We start from the raw sequence: 16,507 nt of genomic DNA, 5'->3' as shown, positions 1-16,507 counted from the left end.
GACCCAACTGAGTGGAGGGGCTGGGCTTGGAGAAATGCAGAAAGGTAGGAGAAAGGGCAGGGAGCCCGAATGTTGCCTGCCTCTAATGCTTTAAGAAATAACCAAAGAAGTGAGTTCTTTAAAAGTTGACATTAAAAAGACATGGTCTCTGTATGAAACTATAATGGTGGATGCATTTGTCCTAACCCATAGAATGTACAGACACCAAGGGTTACCCCTAATGTAAACTACGGACTTTAGGGGGTAATGATGTGTCAGCGCAGGCTCATCAGTTGTAACAATCGAACCACTGCGGTGGGCGATGCTGATAGTGGGGAGGCTGTGCAGGTTTGGGGGGCAGGGGAAGCAGGTATAGGAGAAATCTCTGTACCTCCTGCTCAATTTTGCTGTGCACCTAAAGCCACGCTAAAAAAAAAAAAATAACAAAAAAGAAACGATTATAAGGCTAGGACTTAGCCGAGGGGATTACAAATAAAGCGCTTCAGCCACCCAGTCGGAGGGTGTCACTCAGATTCTGATACCTTGGGGGCCGCAGAATCCTTTGTGACAGATCCTCTTCTACCCACCTGGAGTATAATTCTTCTCCCCCTGAGCTAAAGGAACCCAGAACAAACCCCAGCCGCCGCCTTACTAAAGGGAAGGGGGAGCTCCCTAGAACCACCATGTGGCCACATACACTTGCCTTTGAGCCTCCTCTGCACAGCCCATATGACGAGGAAGCTTCCTGCCATAGGCAGGGCCCAGCAAGCTAGCCCTGGGGTCCCCAGCATGAGCCCCCTATCTCAGCCTGAGACCCTCAACTGATGATATTTCTAAGATGTCTAAAGTATCCTGCTCCTCTCAAGTAGGCATTAAAGGGTAGACGCACATGGCTGAGAGCAAGGCAGGGGACCCCTGTCCAGTTCAACAACCTTACTGTTCTCTCACACCAGTCTCAGGAATCCACTTCCAGGTCGTTGCCAAGAAACGCTTTTGTACCTCTAGAAAAAGAATCAGTTAGCATCTCAGGAAGAGATGGTGAAAAGCAGAGTATTAAATCAGAATATTAAAGCTGGAAGGAACTTGAAGGTAGATCTGAATGGAAAGGGTCCATAGTTAAAAAGAAAGCATTGGAGACAGAAGTGCAAACAGATTCTTGGGCAGAAGTCCAAAAGCCAAAACAGATTAGGGTACAGCTGCTGGGGGCGGAGAGCCTCCCCACTTATTTTGTGGCATGTGTGTATGCCACATGTGCCTCACTAGACGTCGCCTCGGCAGACTGTTGAGGCTGCTTAACAACAGAAAAGACTAGTGATTCTAGTGTAAGCATCATCTTTTACGTGAAAACCGATAAGCAACATTTTACACTATTTTCCATGAATACACAACACATAATGGAAGAAACTTCGGCCATTCTGAGCAATAGAGCAGCCAACCCGCCCACGGGAAAGGACAGAGGGTGCGCGGCTGCTCACCTTCCTCCCACTTCCCGGCCACCGTGGCCGGCCTTGTCCCAGCCCTGCCAGGTGCTGGTGCCCCAGGCCATTCTCCTTCCCTGTCAGCTGCGTCCCACCCCATCAACCCCTCCTCTAAGAGGCACTGCCTGGAGAACAGAAATAAGGGCGAGCAAAGGTTCTAGAAGGATCCATCCAAGGAAAGTCAGTGTTCTGCCTGTTCTCTAATGTGTGATTTAGGGCAGTCAGGGGAAAAGAAGAGTCAGAAATACAATAACATTTTACAAACAATAAATTTATTTCCAAATCCTGAATTATAACCAAATTATAATTCCCCCTAGGTCTATTGTGCTGTTTTACACAAGAATTTTAAAAAACATAGTCACAGCCGTGTCATTTATACACCAAGTGTCCCGGGGACAGTTTATTTGAATACGGTGGGTCCGGCCACCTCTCATGGTCCTGGCAGCTGCTCTGCGGCCCCGTGCCTGCACCGAGAAACTCCCACCTCCTCCATGGCAGAGCCTGGCCTCAACAGGTGCCCCCAGGGCCATGATGTACACAAATGAAAGCACACAGATGAAACGGTTTCGTCGGCAGGCCTGGGCGCTCCAGCCACGGGGCTCATGACTCAACACCTGGCCCCCCTCCTCTCCAGGGCCAGCCTCAGCTCAGAGCCCAAAGCGGGCTGGTGTGCGGCGAGGGGTCATGGGTTCCCCTTGCTCTTTCCGACCTGGGGTGTAGATCTTTGTAGACCTGGAGACACAGAAGAGGGGTTAGGAATCACACTGCTGCTCACTCCAGCCAGGACACACAGGAGGACGGGGAGCCTGAGGTCTTGCTGCTTCTGTGTGTGAGCAGGCTTTGGGGCTGCAGGGTCTCCGCCCCTAGCACACTTCCACTCCCCTCGCCTTCCCTATGTGTGATCAGGAGCAGAATGAGATAGCAACTCTTTCTGATATACACTGAGGCAGGTTATGAGATTTTTTTAACAATTCCATTCATATCCCCTAGGTGAGCTATGGAGGGAGTCTTCCCTCCACCTCACCAGGCTGCCACTCCAGCTGTGGCTGGGCTTTGTCCCCAGTTCCTGGAAGTATCTCTAGACCCTGGGAATTTCCCAAGGGACTGGAGTGTCTCTGTTATTCACGGTGGACCACATCTGATAGTTTATGCAAATGAGATGACTCAGGACGGTGGCTGCCCTGCCAGAAAAACCAGCCTGTGATTAGAGGGCTGTGCTTTGAGCCTCGTGCTATTAACCCAGCCTCTGGGGAGGGAAAAGGGGTTGGAGACTAAGTCAACACATGGGTCCTGCCCAATAAAACTCTGGGCACCAAAGCTCGGGTGAGCTTCCCTGGTGACAGTACGCTGTGTAATGTGCCAGGAGGGTAACATGACCCCAAGAACAATGGAAGACTTCACATCTAAGACCCTCTCAGACCTCACTTTATACGTCTCTCCCTTTGGCTGGTTCTGTGTCCTTCTGCTATAATAAAACTGTAATATGTATAGTACTTTCCTGAGTTCTGCGAGGTATTCTAGCAAATTATCAAACCTGAGGGAGTCCATGCGGATCCCCAAATTTGTAACAAGTTGGTGAGAAATGAGGGTGACCCTGGGTACCCCCCAACTTGCAAGTGGTGACTGAGGTGAGGGCAGTCTTGCAGGGACTGTGCCTTCACCTGTGTGGTCTAACTCCAGGCACCAGGGCAGACGCAGGTGCCCAAGGCTCTCCCCACCTTGCCTCTCCACTGTGGTGTCCAAGCCCTAGCCTGTTGGTAAAGCTGTGAGACCTACTCTGCCGCTCCAGCCCACCTTGGACCCCATCACAACATAACAAACAACGACCAGGAGTTGCAGCTGTATCACCACCCCTTGAAAGTATGTCCGAAACCACTCCCGTCTCCACGTGACCACAGTCAACTTGTCACCAATTCACCTCTGCACATTTAACTTCTCTTAAATCGCGACCCTGCCTCAGGGCCTGGTCAGTCCAGCTGGTGGGCTCCATCAGGACAAGAGTCCCGAGACCACAGCTCACCTGACACTACCCAGGGGGCTGCGCTTTTCCTGCTCCTGCCGCCGGGCCCGCAGCTGCTCCTCGGCCAGTGCCATCTCCTCCTCCATGGCAGAGGCTTCCTCTTTGGCCCGTCGGCGGTTCTCCTAGAGAAGGGAGAGGTACTGGGGTCACTGGGGATTGGCGGGTGAGGAGGGCCGGCCTGCACCCATCTCCCTGCTGCAAGCCAGGTGCTGGGTAGACCTTGCCAGCTCCCAAAGGCAGGGACACACAGCTCCCTGCCCCAGCACTGAGGCCTGCTTTTCTCACTGATCCAAGACAGACACTGGATGATTGAGTCCTCACCCTGTCATGCCTCAGCCCACCACTCAACTTGCTAAGTGCTTACGTGCTCTAACCAAGTTCATAACCATGCCAAGAAGTACAGGAAATAGAGAAGACATGACATCTGGCTGGAGAGGACGGACACAGGAAGATGTGTGCGGGCCCGGTGTGGGGAGGACTATGCTGAGAAGGGAGGAAGCTAAAGTCCACAACATTCTGCAGCCCTACATCCAGCTGGTAGCCACCAGTGGACACCAAGACTGTCAGGAGACCGAGAAGTAGGTAGAGAATTTATAATGGAGGGTCAGGTGGGACCACTGAGCAATCTTAGTGTCTTCAAAAGTGGCACCACCAGACCTTAATGTGCCTCCTGACTGGATCTAAAAGGAGGTTCATGGCACCACATGCATTTATGCATCCTTACCCGAAACAGCTGAATCTGAATCTAACCGAGGCTTTAGATTAATGACTAGCTTACAGAAAGTACATGGGATAGAGGCAAAAGTTAAATACCTTGAGGAAGCAATCAGCTCAAAACAGAACGTGGAACATTCTACAAGATGACCAACCTGTTTTCTCCAATAAGTCAATGCCATAAAAAATGAGTGGGGGCAGAGCTTGTTCCAGAATAAAAGACTTAATATATATATAATGACAAATTTTAACGCCTGGATCCAAATTCAAGCAAATCAATTATAAAAAATTATCTTTGGAATAAAAAAGGAAACATGAATAAGAAGTGGAGACTTTAGCAACGTTAAGGATTAATTCTGTTGAGTAAGATTTGCATGGAGGTTAGGTTTTAATTTTTGAAAGTCCTTTTAGAGGCACATATTCAAGTATTCATGGGTGAAAAAATACAATGTCTGAGGTATGCTTTAAAATATTCCAGGAAAAATCAATATGTATGGAGCGGGGTGGGAATAAGAGAAACAAGGTTAGGCAGAATGTTGATAATTATGGAAGCTAAGTGAGGAACTCATGGCTCATTATACTGTTTCTGTCCACTTTTATGAGTATTTGGACTTTTCAATAAGTTGTTGTTTTTGTTAAGGCTCAGCAGACCAAGCAAATGGAGTGGGTGGGGGGAGATCAGACAGACTAACCTGCCTGGATCACAACTTCTATGTTTGACAGAGAAGTGAAGGGAAGCCAGATGATGATGTGTCTTTAATACCAGGCTTAGGGGAAAGCGGATCCCAAAGACAAACAGATCCTCCATAGAAAAGCACAGGATCCTTACCTGCCGAGACTTTCCTGCCTGTTTCACGCTGTAGAACATGGGGCCCAGCTCTGCCAGCCACTCTCCGTCCACAGCAGTCACACACTGCATGTACTCCTGCAGGCAGAAGGGCCACAAAGCGGTGGTCACAGAAGGACCAATGCTTTGAGCTGTCCCTCCCAGAGCAGTTCCACAATTAGGAGCTGTATGGGAAGGGCCTACCCCCTAACCCTGTGAGGCTGAAAAAGGCAAGGGGAAGCCGCAGACACTGGGATTCTAATCCCTTCTCCCATCCAAATTCCTCCATGCTTGAGAAAAAGGCCCCTATTGTCCAACAGAAAAGGCCCAGCCCCTCAGAAAACCCTTCTAACAACACCAAAAGGGCTTGCTTGTCCCAGGCAGCCAAGTAGGAAACAATCCTGCTGGCACAGCCGAGGCCACTGGAATCCAGAGGTTAACTGTGTATCTATATAAACTTCCCCAAACCCCCAACTGAAAACCAACCTCAATTTCCCTCCAAGCAACGCCATGTGGCCTTAAGCCTCCCAAGCTCAAAACCCATCCCAGAAGGCGGCAAAGGGTTATTACAAAGGCCTGGCCCAGCCAAGTGGGCCTACAGTCATACAAGCTGCCTTGGAAAAGACTCACCTTGGTGGTCATGACCAACTCGTGATACACAATGTAGTCTGGGGTGTAGCCCATTCCAAAGAGGGAGCTGGTGGGGTGCAGGTGGCAGGGCATGCCTGTCCGGATATTCACATACTCCCCGATTCCCTACGGAAGAGATGCAACAGGTGGCTACATTGCAAAACACTGCACATCTGGGCCGCTACCCAGTCCAATACTGTCTTGACACAGGCTTTTGGGGGAAGCCCAGATCTGCAGGACTGTACAATGAGACAGGAGACCTCTGCCCTCGAAAGAAGTATCAGGCCCAGAGGGGCCACAGCTCCCCTAGGCTCACCTTGAGCTTGGCTGCCTGGTGGAAATAGGCAGCACAGATACACTTCCTGACAATGTCCCAGTCGGTGCCACACGAGGCCAGGCTCATCCGCTGCTGCACCATGATGTCCTTGAGCTGAGCCCGCACCTCCCGGACCTAGAGCAGGACACAGGTACACAAGGATGGAGCCCTCCTTCCCTGCATCCCGACCCTCCTCCCAACGTGCCGCTTGTCTCGGCCACTGCCCCCACCTTCCGCATGGCCTTGGCATGGATGAAATGATCGTTACACCAGATGGTAGAGTAACTGTTGTTCTTCCACTGCAGGTAGACATTCAGGTAGGTCAGATGGTCACTCTCAGGGACGGCAAACTTCTCCCGGATTTGATCACTCTCCTCCTCCCGGCCCTAGGAAGGAAAAGGGGAAGCCCAGGTCCAATGAGAGGAGCTACTCACACTATCATCTACCCTCACCGCAACTAGAGACACATCAACGTAGTGCCCTGACAATATAGGAAACATAAATTCGTTTACAACAAAATATTTATTCTACAATGTGAGGGCTCAGGCACAGCCATCCTAGAAAAAACTGCAAAACACGCCCTGAGAACCATGGATCTAGCTCATCCCTCCCCCTACCCCAACCTGCTTAACATAAAACAGCAAAACCACTCTTTGGAAACTGATTCCTGCCCCTCCCTCCACTCTGTCTTAACAACACAGAGAGAACCTACTCCCCTCTCTCAGCCTTCCCTGAGCCCGTAACCTCCCGAGACCCCTGGGAGGAGAGCAGCCGGACAGCATCTCCCACCTTGGGCCTGTAGAAGATGGCTGGGACCGAGAGCATGGAGACGATGAGCAGGATCTCGGAGCTGCAGCCCATGTCACAGGACACGATGAGCATCTTGGACAGGGCCGGGTCCAGCGGGAACTCCACCATCAGCCGCCCGGTCGAGGTCAGACCGCCTGGGAGAGAGGAGCAAATCCACACGGTCAGTGGACACAGTGCCATAAGAGGGAGAACCCAGGTGCCAGAGCCCACGGGGCCCTGCCCAGCTCCCAGGGCCACAGCACCTGTGTTGTCCAGGGCCCCGAGGATCCAGAGCTGATACATGGAGTTGAGCATGTTGTCCTCCGGGGGCGGGTCCATGAAGTGGAACTGCAACAGGTCCTGCACCCCCAGGGACTTGAGCAGCAGCACCACGTTGGCCAGGTTGGTCCGCTGGATCTCCGGCACCGTGGTGGTCAAGAGCTCATTCTTGTAGGCGCTCTGGGTGTACAGCCTGCGGGGCGGAAGACGCAGTCCTGCCGCACTTCCCACCATGCTGCCCGGCTGAGCCCCTCAAATGTGCCCGGCTGTCTACACAGGGACCAACACTGGGCTTGTGCACCCAGAAGAGCCAGTGCAGATGAAAGCCACGGGTAAGGAGGAGAAGTCCTCATTTCTTCCCCCCACTTCCCCCTTTCCCTTACAATCACAAATCTCCACCTACTCAAAACTCAGTCCTGCCAATTCACCATTCTGCTGGAGTCTCCTATGTACTTGTTTCATTTCTGGAACCAGTGAGCCTAGGACTAGAATTATGGCTGGCATTTTTTTTCTTTATATTTTTCTAGATTTTCTGAATTTCTATAGTTAATACATTATTTTTACAAATCGGAACAAAAAAGAGAGAGAGAGTAACTGGAGGAGGAAAAAAGGAACCAGTGCTGTAATTTGTTCACATTTATCTTCTGGGAGGAGGCACACTGTAATCACTGGTCATCCGCTGCAGATACCTTCAACACAGGTCTTCCTAAAACCCAAGGCTGCTCAGACTTCAGGGCTGCCTGGGAAGGCAGCTTCTTCCACCCAGCAGCATGTGATGAGAGAACCAGTAAGTGGCTGCCCCACCACTGGTTCCCAGCCTCAGGGATCACCTCTCTGCAGCATCACAGTCCAAGCCTTCCCACCCCAGCTGGGGCTCCACCCCAGAAAGCAGGCTAGCACAGGGCTCCTACCTGAAACACTGACCTGGGCCCGTCCTGCCGGCTCGCCCCGACCTCTGGTTGGCATTGGCCTGGCTGATGGGGTAGATCTGCAGAGCATCCATGCCAATCCTGGGGTTGAAGACCTAGGAGGGGACAGCAAAGACCTGACTAAGGACAGAGTGAGGGGAAAAAGGGAGGCAGGCTTGAGACAAAGACAAACCCTAGTTGCTACACATCACAGAATGAAGTGTCTTAGTGATGTAAGCAGCCATCTTTCGGAACCAGGAACCTCAAGAAATCTCCCCTGAACACCAGCTCCGCAATCTCTATTGAGCTATGTAAACTGTCTGTCTACCTCGAGTTATCACAAGGATGGAATGAATCAAGCACTTGGCAAAACCACCACTCAATAAACACCACCACCACTTCCATGAGCAATCGTCGTTTGAGGGCCAAGGACCCAGGGCCTGCCTTCCCACCCCCTTGGCTGAGTTAGCTTTGGGTGAAGGCCCAGGGCCCCGGTGCCTGTGTCTCCTCTTACCTTTAATTTACAATAACCAGAATCGATAACAAACATGATGCCATCAACAGTCAGAGAGGTCTCAGCAATGTTGGTGGCGACAATACACTTCCGAACGCCATCCGGAGCCTGGAGCCGGACAGGACACTCATGGAGGGAAGGCTGTAGGCCTTCAGGTAGGAAAAACCCCACAAGGAGAAAAGTACACCCCACCCACGCCAGAAAAGTAATACCCTCCCTCTTGCCCTCCTTTGGGGGAGTCTGGGGGAATCCCAAGGTGGGGACCCATCTCACCTTCTGGAAGATTTTGGCCTGGAGGTCAGAAGGCAGCTGGGAATAGATGGGCAGCACAGCCAAGGCGGGTGCGTTCTCCAGTTCTTCCAGATGCTCCACAATCTGGTCTGAGGTCACCTGAGGGCACAGAGAGGAGCTGTGAGACACCAGATCCCCCAGTTCTCACACGAAGGACACACCCGTTCATCCCAGTCATGACCGAGGCACACACCTCGATGTCCTCTTGGCCAGGCATGAAGATAAGGATGTCCCCGGGGGCCCCCGACAGATGCACCTGAAGAGACTGCTTCACTGCGGCCTCCACATAATCCTCCTGGGGGGTCTGCAAACCAGTGAGGGACACCGTCAGAGGGAATGCCGGCCAAGCCCCCACTGGGAACCAGCGACCCAGTTCCTGGTCAGGGGCTAGGGCCGATGAACTCTCAGGGCTGCCACACCTGCAGACGGGCCTCATGGCCCTCCCTGAGCCCTGCACGTCCACTCCAAAGAAACAACCAAGCGAAACCTCCCCAGAGTGCAGTCCTTCGCCTCCAAGCCTATAGCCGCAGGCTCCCAGGGTCCCCACAAAACCTCTCCCGACTCAGTGCGCCACTCCACATCCCCCAACCAGCTCCTCATCAAGGGTCAGGGCAGTTCCAAAACAGGGCCTCAGTACCTTGCTGAAGAGGATGTCAACAGGGAAGGTACGACCAGGGATGTGGAAGATGGGGACATTCCCAAAAAAGGAAGCAAATTTCTCTGCATCCATGGTGGCCGATGTGACGATGAGCTTCAGGTCTGAGCGCCGAGCCACCACCTAAGAGAAGAAGTCAGTCAGAGGCTTTCCCACAGTTTTGGGACCCTTGGCTTCTGCCCTCCAGTCTCATAGGCATCACTACCAAATGAAACAGAAGTCAAAGCTGACAGATGGCTCATTAGATTCCTAACAATCCTGAACTGAATCCGTGGAGCCACAGCCAGGAGAACCACGGGTCACACAGCTGAGCAAGAACAGAGTAAACCACCACCAGCTCGGAACCCCACAGCCAAGGGCCTCAGGGGCAACTCAGCCTGTCAAAGACCCCCTCAGCTTCCCCAGGCTAGACCCCAGCCCGCCTGGAGTGCCTTGTCACTAACTCCTAGCAGGGTGGTGGTCCAAGCCCCACAGGCACAGAGGCTGGACCCGCAGCCCTCACCTCCCGGAGCAGCCCAAAGAGCACGTCGGTGTTGAGGGAGCGCTCATGGGCCTCATCCATGATGATGGCGCTGTAGTGATCCAGGTCCGCTTCCCGGAGGGACTCTCGCAGCAGGATTCCATCAGTCATGTATTTGATCAAGGTGCTTTCTGAAGTGCAGTCTTCGAAACGGATGGCATAACCCACCTGGAGGCCAGAGAGACCGCTCAGAAGCTCTGGGCGCCCAGTCGCCACTGCACACCCCGAGCTGGGTCCAGGCCTCAGCAGATCAGCCCAAATGACAGAAGCTACCGGGTGAGAACTACACAGCTCAGCCCTTGTGCCCACTCACCTCCTCACCAAGGTTGCCCCCCATCTCTTCACTGACTCTCTTGGCCACCGACATGGCAGCCACACGGCGGGGCTGGGTGCACCCGATCATCCCATAGTCCGTGTAACCGTCTTCGTGCAGGTACTGGGTCAGCTGAGTGGTCTTACCACTCCCTGTCTCCCCAACCACGATCACGATGCTATTATCTCTGCAAGGAAGAGAAGATAAAGGGTGACCAGCCTGAGTGGAAGGCCACCTCCTACCCCCACCTGTAGCTACCCAAGGAGCGTGCCTGCGCAGGGAGAAGGATTTCCCTGGGAAAACGGCCTCATACTGAAACACCCTCTAAAAAGTCTGGAAGACAGTACGGTTTAAACAAATGAACTAAAACAAAATGATGCCATCTTGCTTACTTCAAGCAGGGTAGCCCAGGGCACCCAGGTGAGGGGAAAAAATCCTTTCCCTTCTCCATCAGATGTCATACCCAAAAGAAAAAGAGCTACAGAGTACACACAGGAGAAAATGGGACACCTGATTCAACAGTGGAATCCCGACCCGGGGTGGATGCAGTTACCTGATAATCGTGAGCAGTTCTTGCTGCACAGCAAAGATGGGCAGGTACTGCCTCTGCTCCAGAATAGACTTCTTCTTTGCGAATTCACTGCTGGCTTCGCTCTTTTTCTTCATGTGGTCTGCAAACTTCTGCTCTGTCCTGAGAACACACAGCAGCCTAAGCGCCCTGCACAGTTTCCCACATCTTCTCTCCTGACTGGGTTACTGCCCTGCTTCCTACACCCAAAAGTGAGCACTCATTCAAATATGCAGTAAATCTTTGAGACGCCACAGCTGCCAGGTGCTGCTCATCTCCTCTGTCCTAAGGGACGAGACTGCTGTCTGAGAATCCATCATCCAAAACCTGCTCAATGCCCCCAGGACACACAGCTGCAGAGGGCTCAGAGGAGCTACAGATTAGCGAGTGGCAAATCCTCTGCCCTGAAAGACTTCAGCCGGAAGAGGAGTTGAAATCCACAGGTCATTACCTTATATGGAACAACCCTGGGCAATGTCAGCACCACACTTAACAGGCTGAAAGGAGGAGTTGTGGTTACAGTCATGACCAAGGTCAGACTCCCTCCCACCTCTTGGTGGGATAGCAGAGTCCATAAGGCTTTATTTTTAAAGAACTGTGAGAACAATCCCACTTGATGTTTACCTACAGCTTCCACTGAAAGCGCTCAAGTATCCGACACACGTACATCCTCAGGCTGCAGAGCGAAAAAGGTACCAGTCCTACCTTACCTACATTAGTCTACAGTCTCCACCCATCCCTTCCCCAAGAGACTTTTCCTCCATCAGATTGAGCCCACGGCTCTGTCAAGCTTCCTGTTTCTAACATCCCAGTCACTCCCGGTCAGCTAACAATTAACACCTATGGGATTAAATTAACTAGAAACTAACAAGGGCTGATCAATAGCACCAACTTCTCACTTCTCACAGGGATATAGAGAATTATTAACTCAGATGACAGTTTTGTAGGATTTCAGAGTGTTCAATGAGATTCAGAAGGGACATTTGAGTTCAGCCACCTACACAATGAGGAAAGCCCAATAAGCACTTATCCAACATCTGCTTAAATACCTCTATGAATGGGGAAGTCACTACCTGAAAAGACAACCCTTTCTATTTTCAAACCTCTGTTAAAAATAGTTCTTCCTTAGATTCAACTAAAATCTAAGGGTGCAAAGCACACTTTCCTACACTGAGCATCTGAAAGGCACTCTAGCAGAGTGGCTAAGAGTGTGGGCTCTGAAACTAGACTGTCTGGGTGTGATCCGCACTCCACCATTTCTAGCTGGGTAACCTCAAACAAGTTACTTAACCTCCCTGGACCTCATCCTCCTCGCATGAAAAATGGGAAAGATTACACCTGTCCCATGGGACTGTCATGAGAATCCAATGACTGAATATCTGTGAGTTCTGTGGTGCTGCCTGGCACAGAAGAAGCTCCTGCAGTATCAGGGGCGACAGGAGGAATGTTATCTCAGAAAAGTCGAAAAGGCCAGGAGGAAGGGACCAGAGACTCAAAATGACATCATTTTCCTATTCATGAGTGACGAATCCTATTGGACCCCTTGAGGCCCCATCTTCAGAGACACCTGCTGCTGGCGAGACTCCTACCTGTAGTCCACTTTACCATCCTCTGTCAGAGCTTTATCTGGCTCTTCCTCTTTTTTGACACCCATTATATCTCCCAGTTTGGTTCCAGCCAGTTCCCAGTGTTTGTGTTGAGCCTGAAAAAAGACACAAAAAGTCAATCTGCTCCATCCCGTGACACAACTGTGGTCCATGGAAAAATCAATCCCATCTGACAACAAGCTTCATCTAGCAGGCAGTAAATTCCCACAAGGCAGCAGTGGCACCAAGCCATGCCTCCCAATCTTATGCCTGAAGCTCCTGAGACACCAGGCCCCAGATTATCTTCACTGAGGCCCTGGAGGAGGAATGCAATACCCTCCCACAAGGGCTGTTTCTTGCTCTATGAGTTTCCTCTAACTGCCAATAGGAACCCTACCTGTGAGGCGTGGAGGTGAAAGGTAATTTTAAAAAAAAAAAAAAAAAAAAAAAAAAAAAAAAAAAGGCAGATACTCTCTGGCCCTAGAAGACGAGAAACCAACCTTTTTGCGTTCCTTTTGCTCCCTGTGCTTCCGCACTGTTTGACTGCCTTTTCTAGCAATAATGGCCAGGTCAGAAGTGGCGTCCTTGACTGGAATCACAGGCTCTGGCTGCAGGAGGTTGAGGAAAAAGAGAAATTCTGCACTGACCATTAAACTCAACACAAAGGTCCACTTCGTACCGGCCCTGGTAAACGAAAGTTGCTACCCTACCCCTATCGTGATGGGGCTTTTTTCCTCTCCTTTCCTTTCCCTTTCTTTCTTTTCCCATTTCAGGCTTCTCTGAGCCTTCTTCTCTCTGACAACAGAGGACCCTCACCTGCTTGGTGAAGACGATGCGCCCATCCAGAAAGGGAGGCACCAGGTTATGCACCATCAGATGGACCTTGGCTGCACTGTCCTCTTCAAAGTCGTCGTCCACCTCCAGCCGATGCACCACCCCGCTGGTGAGCATGCGGTTGGTCTCCCAGCGTTCGTTATCCTGTGAGGACACAACAGGAGGCCACGTTAAGACTGCAACTGCAAGGCCATCCTGAAAGGTCCCAGGCAAGGCCACGCAGAGGGTCCTGACAGAAGGGCCACAGGGGCTGCAGAGATGTCACAGGCCTCTCTACCCTGCAGCTCCTTAGACAGAAGAATCGCTGATCCCAAATCACCTGCAGTACTCTTCCCAGAAGCAACCCGTTGTATTTAAGGCAGAACCTCTATATGGATACACAAACGGTGACCGTCCCTGGCCCTGCTGAGAGACACAAAGGACACACCACAGAGCCGGGGCCTGACCTCCCAGTTCCCATCAACAGCACCCCTCCAGGAACTACTGCAGAAGACGGAAGTCACGATTTGGGTTGGGTTTTTCTGAAGTTACTGATAAGTTCCCTGCCCACCCCTCTGCCTCCAGAGGAATCGCTAAGCCTGTGACTTCAGCAGCAGGGAGACAAGCTGTGCTGTCGGCAGGTGCATGTGACCTGCTGCTTCTCCAGCTGAATCTGCTCCACCTGCTGTGGGCAGCCTCACCTCATTGATCTGCCTCCGCTGAGCCGAAATGCGCTTCTGCTTCTGTTTGTGCAGATGCTGCTCCCGCCTCCTCACGTAGTCCTCGGAGGAGTAGGCCAGGGGGTTGTGGAACTCATCATATCCCTCATCCATCATGTACCAATCCCGGTCAGCTTGCTGTGGCACAAGAGACAAAGCAATAAGAACAAGGCACAGATCAAGTTTCTGCGCAAGACGTGGCCAGAAGGGGAGGACGTGTTTGGTAAGAAGCCACTGGTGCAGCATAGCAATCCTCGTGAGAGACGCAAGAGAGGCTGTAAGACACCTAGAGAAGCACAGTTTATAGCGCAGTCCACCATGACAGCACTTCTTACATTTACCACACGGTGGCACCAGTACACAGCCGAAAAAGTTAAGTCTGACCTGCATTTGGTGAGAGGTTTCACCCCAGCCTTTGCCTGGAAAGAGATTCCACGGCTTCGAGACTGAACGTGGCTCAACGTCCGGTTCCACTACAGTGTAACCCATGACCCTTGTGCTCAGACACCCCCGGTCACCCACTCACCAACAGATGGCCACCACCCCTCATTCAGTCCCTCAAAGATGTAGTTTTTACCCTCTGGTCATCCTCCCATTGCTGCCGCTCCTCTTCTGTGTCAAATGAAATTCCTTCTTCACCATCCTCACGTCTCCCTGCGGGAGAACACGTAGCAGGTCAGTCTGCACGGTCCCAGCTCATCCCCAGTGGCCTCACACAGACCTGCCAAGCAGCACAGCCCCAGCCCGGCTTTGCCCAGCCCCACCAGGAAGAGCAACCCTGCTTCCTGCTTCCCACTTCCACCCTGCCTTACCTCGGCCCCTGGACAGACGTGGGGTGGACCCCAGATGTCTTCTATCATCGGCCCACTCGTTGTATTTGTAGGATGGGGTTGGCAGAGGTGTGTCGTCTGAGTACCTGCTCCTCACAGACCTGGGAAACAGTATAACCAGCCTCACTAAATAGTCACTAAGCTGAGATGTGTCCCCCAGCCACCATCTGCCCTCCCAGCCCCAGTCACGTCCACCCTGTGCCACCCACCCAGAGAACCTGGGCTGCTCCACCCAGAACGTCACCTGTCCCTATCTCGACTGGACAGCCGATGACTCCGCTCAGAATCCCGATAGGAAGGCGTTGGGGAGGGCGATTCCCACTGTGAGCGCTTGGAGGAGCCATAGCCACTGTCCTCCTCATCCCAGGTAGACCTTGAAGGGGTGGCTGCATCTGGGCCACAAAAGACACATCCATAGGAAACGTCTAAGACATGGCTATAGAGCCGTTAGGTGAAAGTCAATTCACCAAATTTCTTTTACTATTTATAAACTTTGCACCTCTTTGCAATGGATAAGATGGTTTTGACAGCTTTTAAAGATATCTGAATTTTAATGTCCCAGTTTTCATCTGTGCTCATAACAACATTTTAAGGAATATCCAATTTATCTCTGCAAGCATATCCCTCTTGAATGTACATATTTCTTTGTATTCAAACCTTCTTCCGCCCCTACCCCAGCCACCCCCAGCTCCCTATTCTTCCCTACCATTTGGAAAACTGGCCACTCAGCAAACTGGCAAATCATGTTAAGGGAGCATATCTGTCTCCACAGAGATGTCCATGGCCTTCCCAACTGAATCAAATGACTCAGAACCAAGTATTCCCAGAAATTCATGGTGGAATCAGGAATTCCAACCCAGTTCCACTGAGGATAAGAGTCACTCACCCTGCCTCCCATACACTTGGCTCTCACAAACCACCACAAGCAACAGCTCAGACTACCTTTAGGCCGGTGTCGGGGGCTCTCAGGTTCGTTTCTTCTGCTGCTGCGCTCTGATCCTCCATCTCGCTCCGACCTGCTGCTGTGCCTGTTTCTATCCCGCTCATCTGTGAGGAGACACCAGCAGAGCTTAGAAAACAGGTGTCCCATCCTAACTTCCACCCATCTTCACCCTAGAGAAAGGACAGGCCTCCCCACTCACTCACAGGTGCAACCTCACTGCTCTAATGCGATCCATGGGCTCCTGAAACTCACATATCCCCATTCTTTCAAGGGCAAAAATTAGTTACTGGCTAGAAAGTTTCAAACTCACAGTAACAGTTATTTTCCTGCAAGAATTCAAAAAAGAATAGTTATAAGTCTATAATGAATAGTTATTTAATAGTTACAAGCCTACAAGCTACAGAACTCAGACAACACTGAGGAAAGCCAGTATTGGATTTTATGTCTTTTTACGTCCTTTTTCTCTCGCCAACACTAGTGTCAACTGATTTCTCAAACATATTACCCATTTTCACCTTTATCACCAATTTTCAGGATAAAATGAGGACCACACACTCAAGCAAAGAAGCTATGTTGCAAGTAACAGCTCTTTTCTTAAACTGCCTGCTAATCCCAATACCAACAGGGTCAAAACCAACCAGGCTGACATGAAAATGGAGTTCCCTAATTAACGGGTGTTATAAAAACTCCCACAACAGGAAAAAGGCTGACATGTTAATTCAGGTGCTTAGCAGGCACTAGGAACTCTGCTGGGCAGTTTACCTCTGTCTCTCTTGCGGTCACAGTCTCGATCCCTCGACCTCTCCTTCTTCCGAT

At 51.4% G+C, this 16,507-nt stretch overlaps 1 protein-coding gene across 1 annotated transcript in view; it reads right to left on the bottom strand.

The window, feature by feature from the left end:
* Positions 1-2,104: 2,104 nt before the first annotated feature.
* DHX38 (DEAH-box helicase 38) overlaps positions 2,105-16,507 on the bottom strand; it is a 17,652-nt gene continuing 3,249 nt past the window's right edge. The window contains exons 4-28 of the mRNA XM_007462989.1: positions 16,454-16,504; positions 15,691-15,795; positions 14,993-15,140; positions 14,731-14,849; positions 14,496-14,572; positions 13,901-14,056; positions 13,203-13,364; positions 12,887-12,994; positions 12,390-12,502; positions 10,786-10,923; positions 10,233-10,419; positions 9,902-10,087; positions 9,382-9,522; positions 8,938-9,048; positions 8,727-8,843; positions 8,454-8,561; positions 7,943-8,055; positions 7,016-7,224; positions 6,753-6,907; positions 6,194-6,349; positions 5,964-6,098; positions 5,648-5,773; positions 5,021-5,116; positions 3,478-3,599; positions 2,105-2,189 (exon numbers count right to left, since the gene is read on the bottom strand). Of these exons, the coding sequence (XP_007463051.1) occupies positions 2,105-2,189; positions 3,478-3,599; positions 5,021-5,116; positions 5,648-5,773; positions 5,964-6,098; positions 6,194-6,349; positions 6,753-6,907; positions 7,016-7,224; positions 7,943-8,055; positions 8,454-8,561; positions 8,727-8,843; positions 8,938-9,048; positions 9,382-9,522; positions 9,902-10,087; positions 10,233-10,419; positions 10,786-10,923; positions 12,390-12,502; positions 12,887-12,994; positions 13,203-13,364; positions 13,901-14,056; positions 14,496-14,572; positions 14,731-14,849; positions 14,993-15,140; positions 15,691-15,795; positions 16,454-16,504 (3,224 nt within the window). The remainder of the gene's footprint in view (positions 2,190-3,477; positions 3,600-5,020; positions 5,117-5,647; positions 5,774-5,963; positions 6,099-6,193; positions 6,350-6,752; positions 6,908-7,015; positions 7,225-7,942; positions 8,056-8,453; positions 8,562-8,726; positions 8,844-8,937; positions 9,049-9,381; positions 9,523-9,901; positions 10,088-10,232; positions 10,420-10,785; positions 10,924-12,389; positions 12,503-12,886; positions 12,995-13,202; positions 13,365-13,900; positions 14,057-14,495; positions 14,573-14,730; positions 14,850-14,992; positions 15,141-15,690; positions 15,796-16,453; positions 16,505-16,507) is intronic.

Source organism: Lipotes vexillifer, unplaced genomic scaffold (genome assembly GCF_000442215.2).
Source record: "Lipotes vexillifer unplaced genomic scaffold, Lipotes_vexillifer_v1.1 scaffold70, whole genome shotgun sequence".
Lineage (NCBI taxonomy): Eukaryota > Metazoa > Chordata > Mammalia > Artiodactyla > Lipotidae > Lipotes > Lipotes vexillifer.
This window is presented reverse-complemented; position numbering and strand designations above follow the sequence as displayed.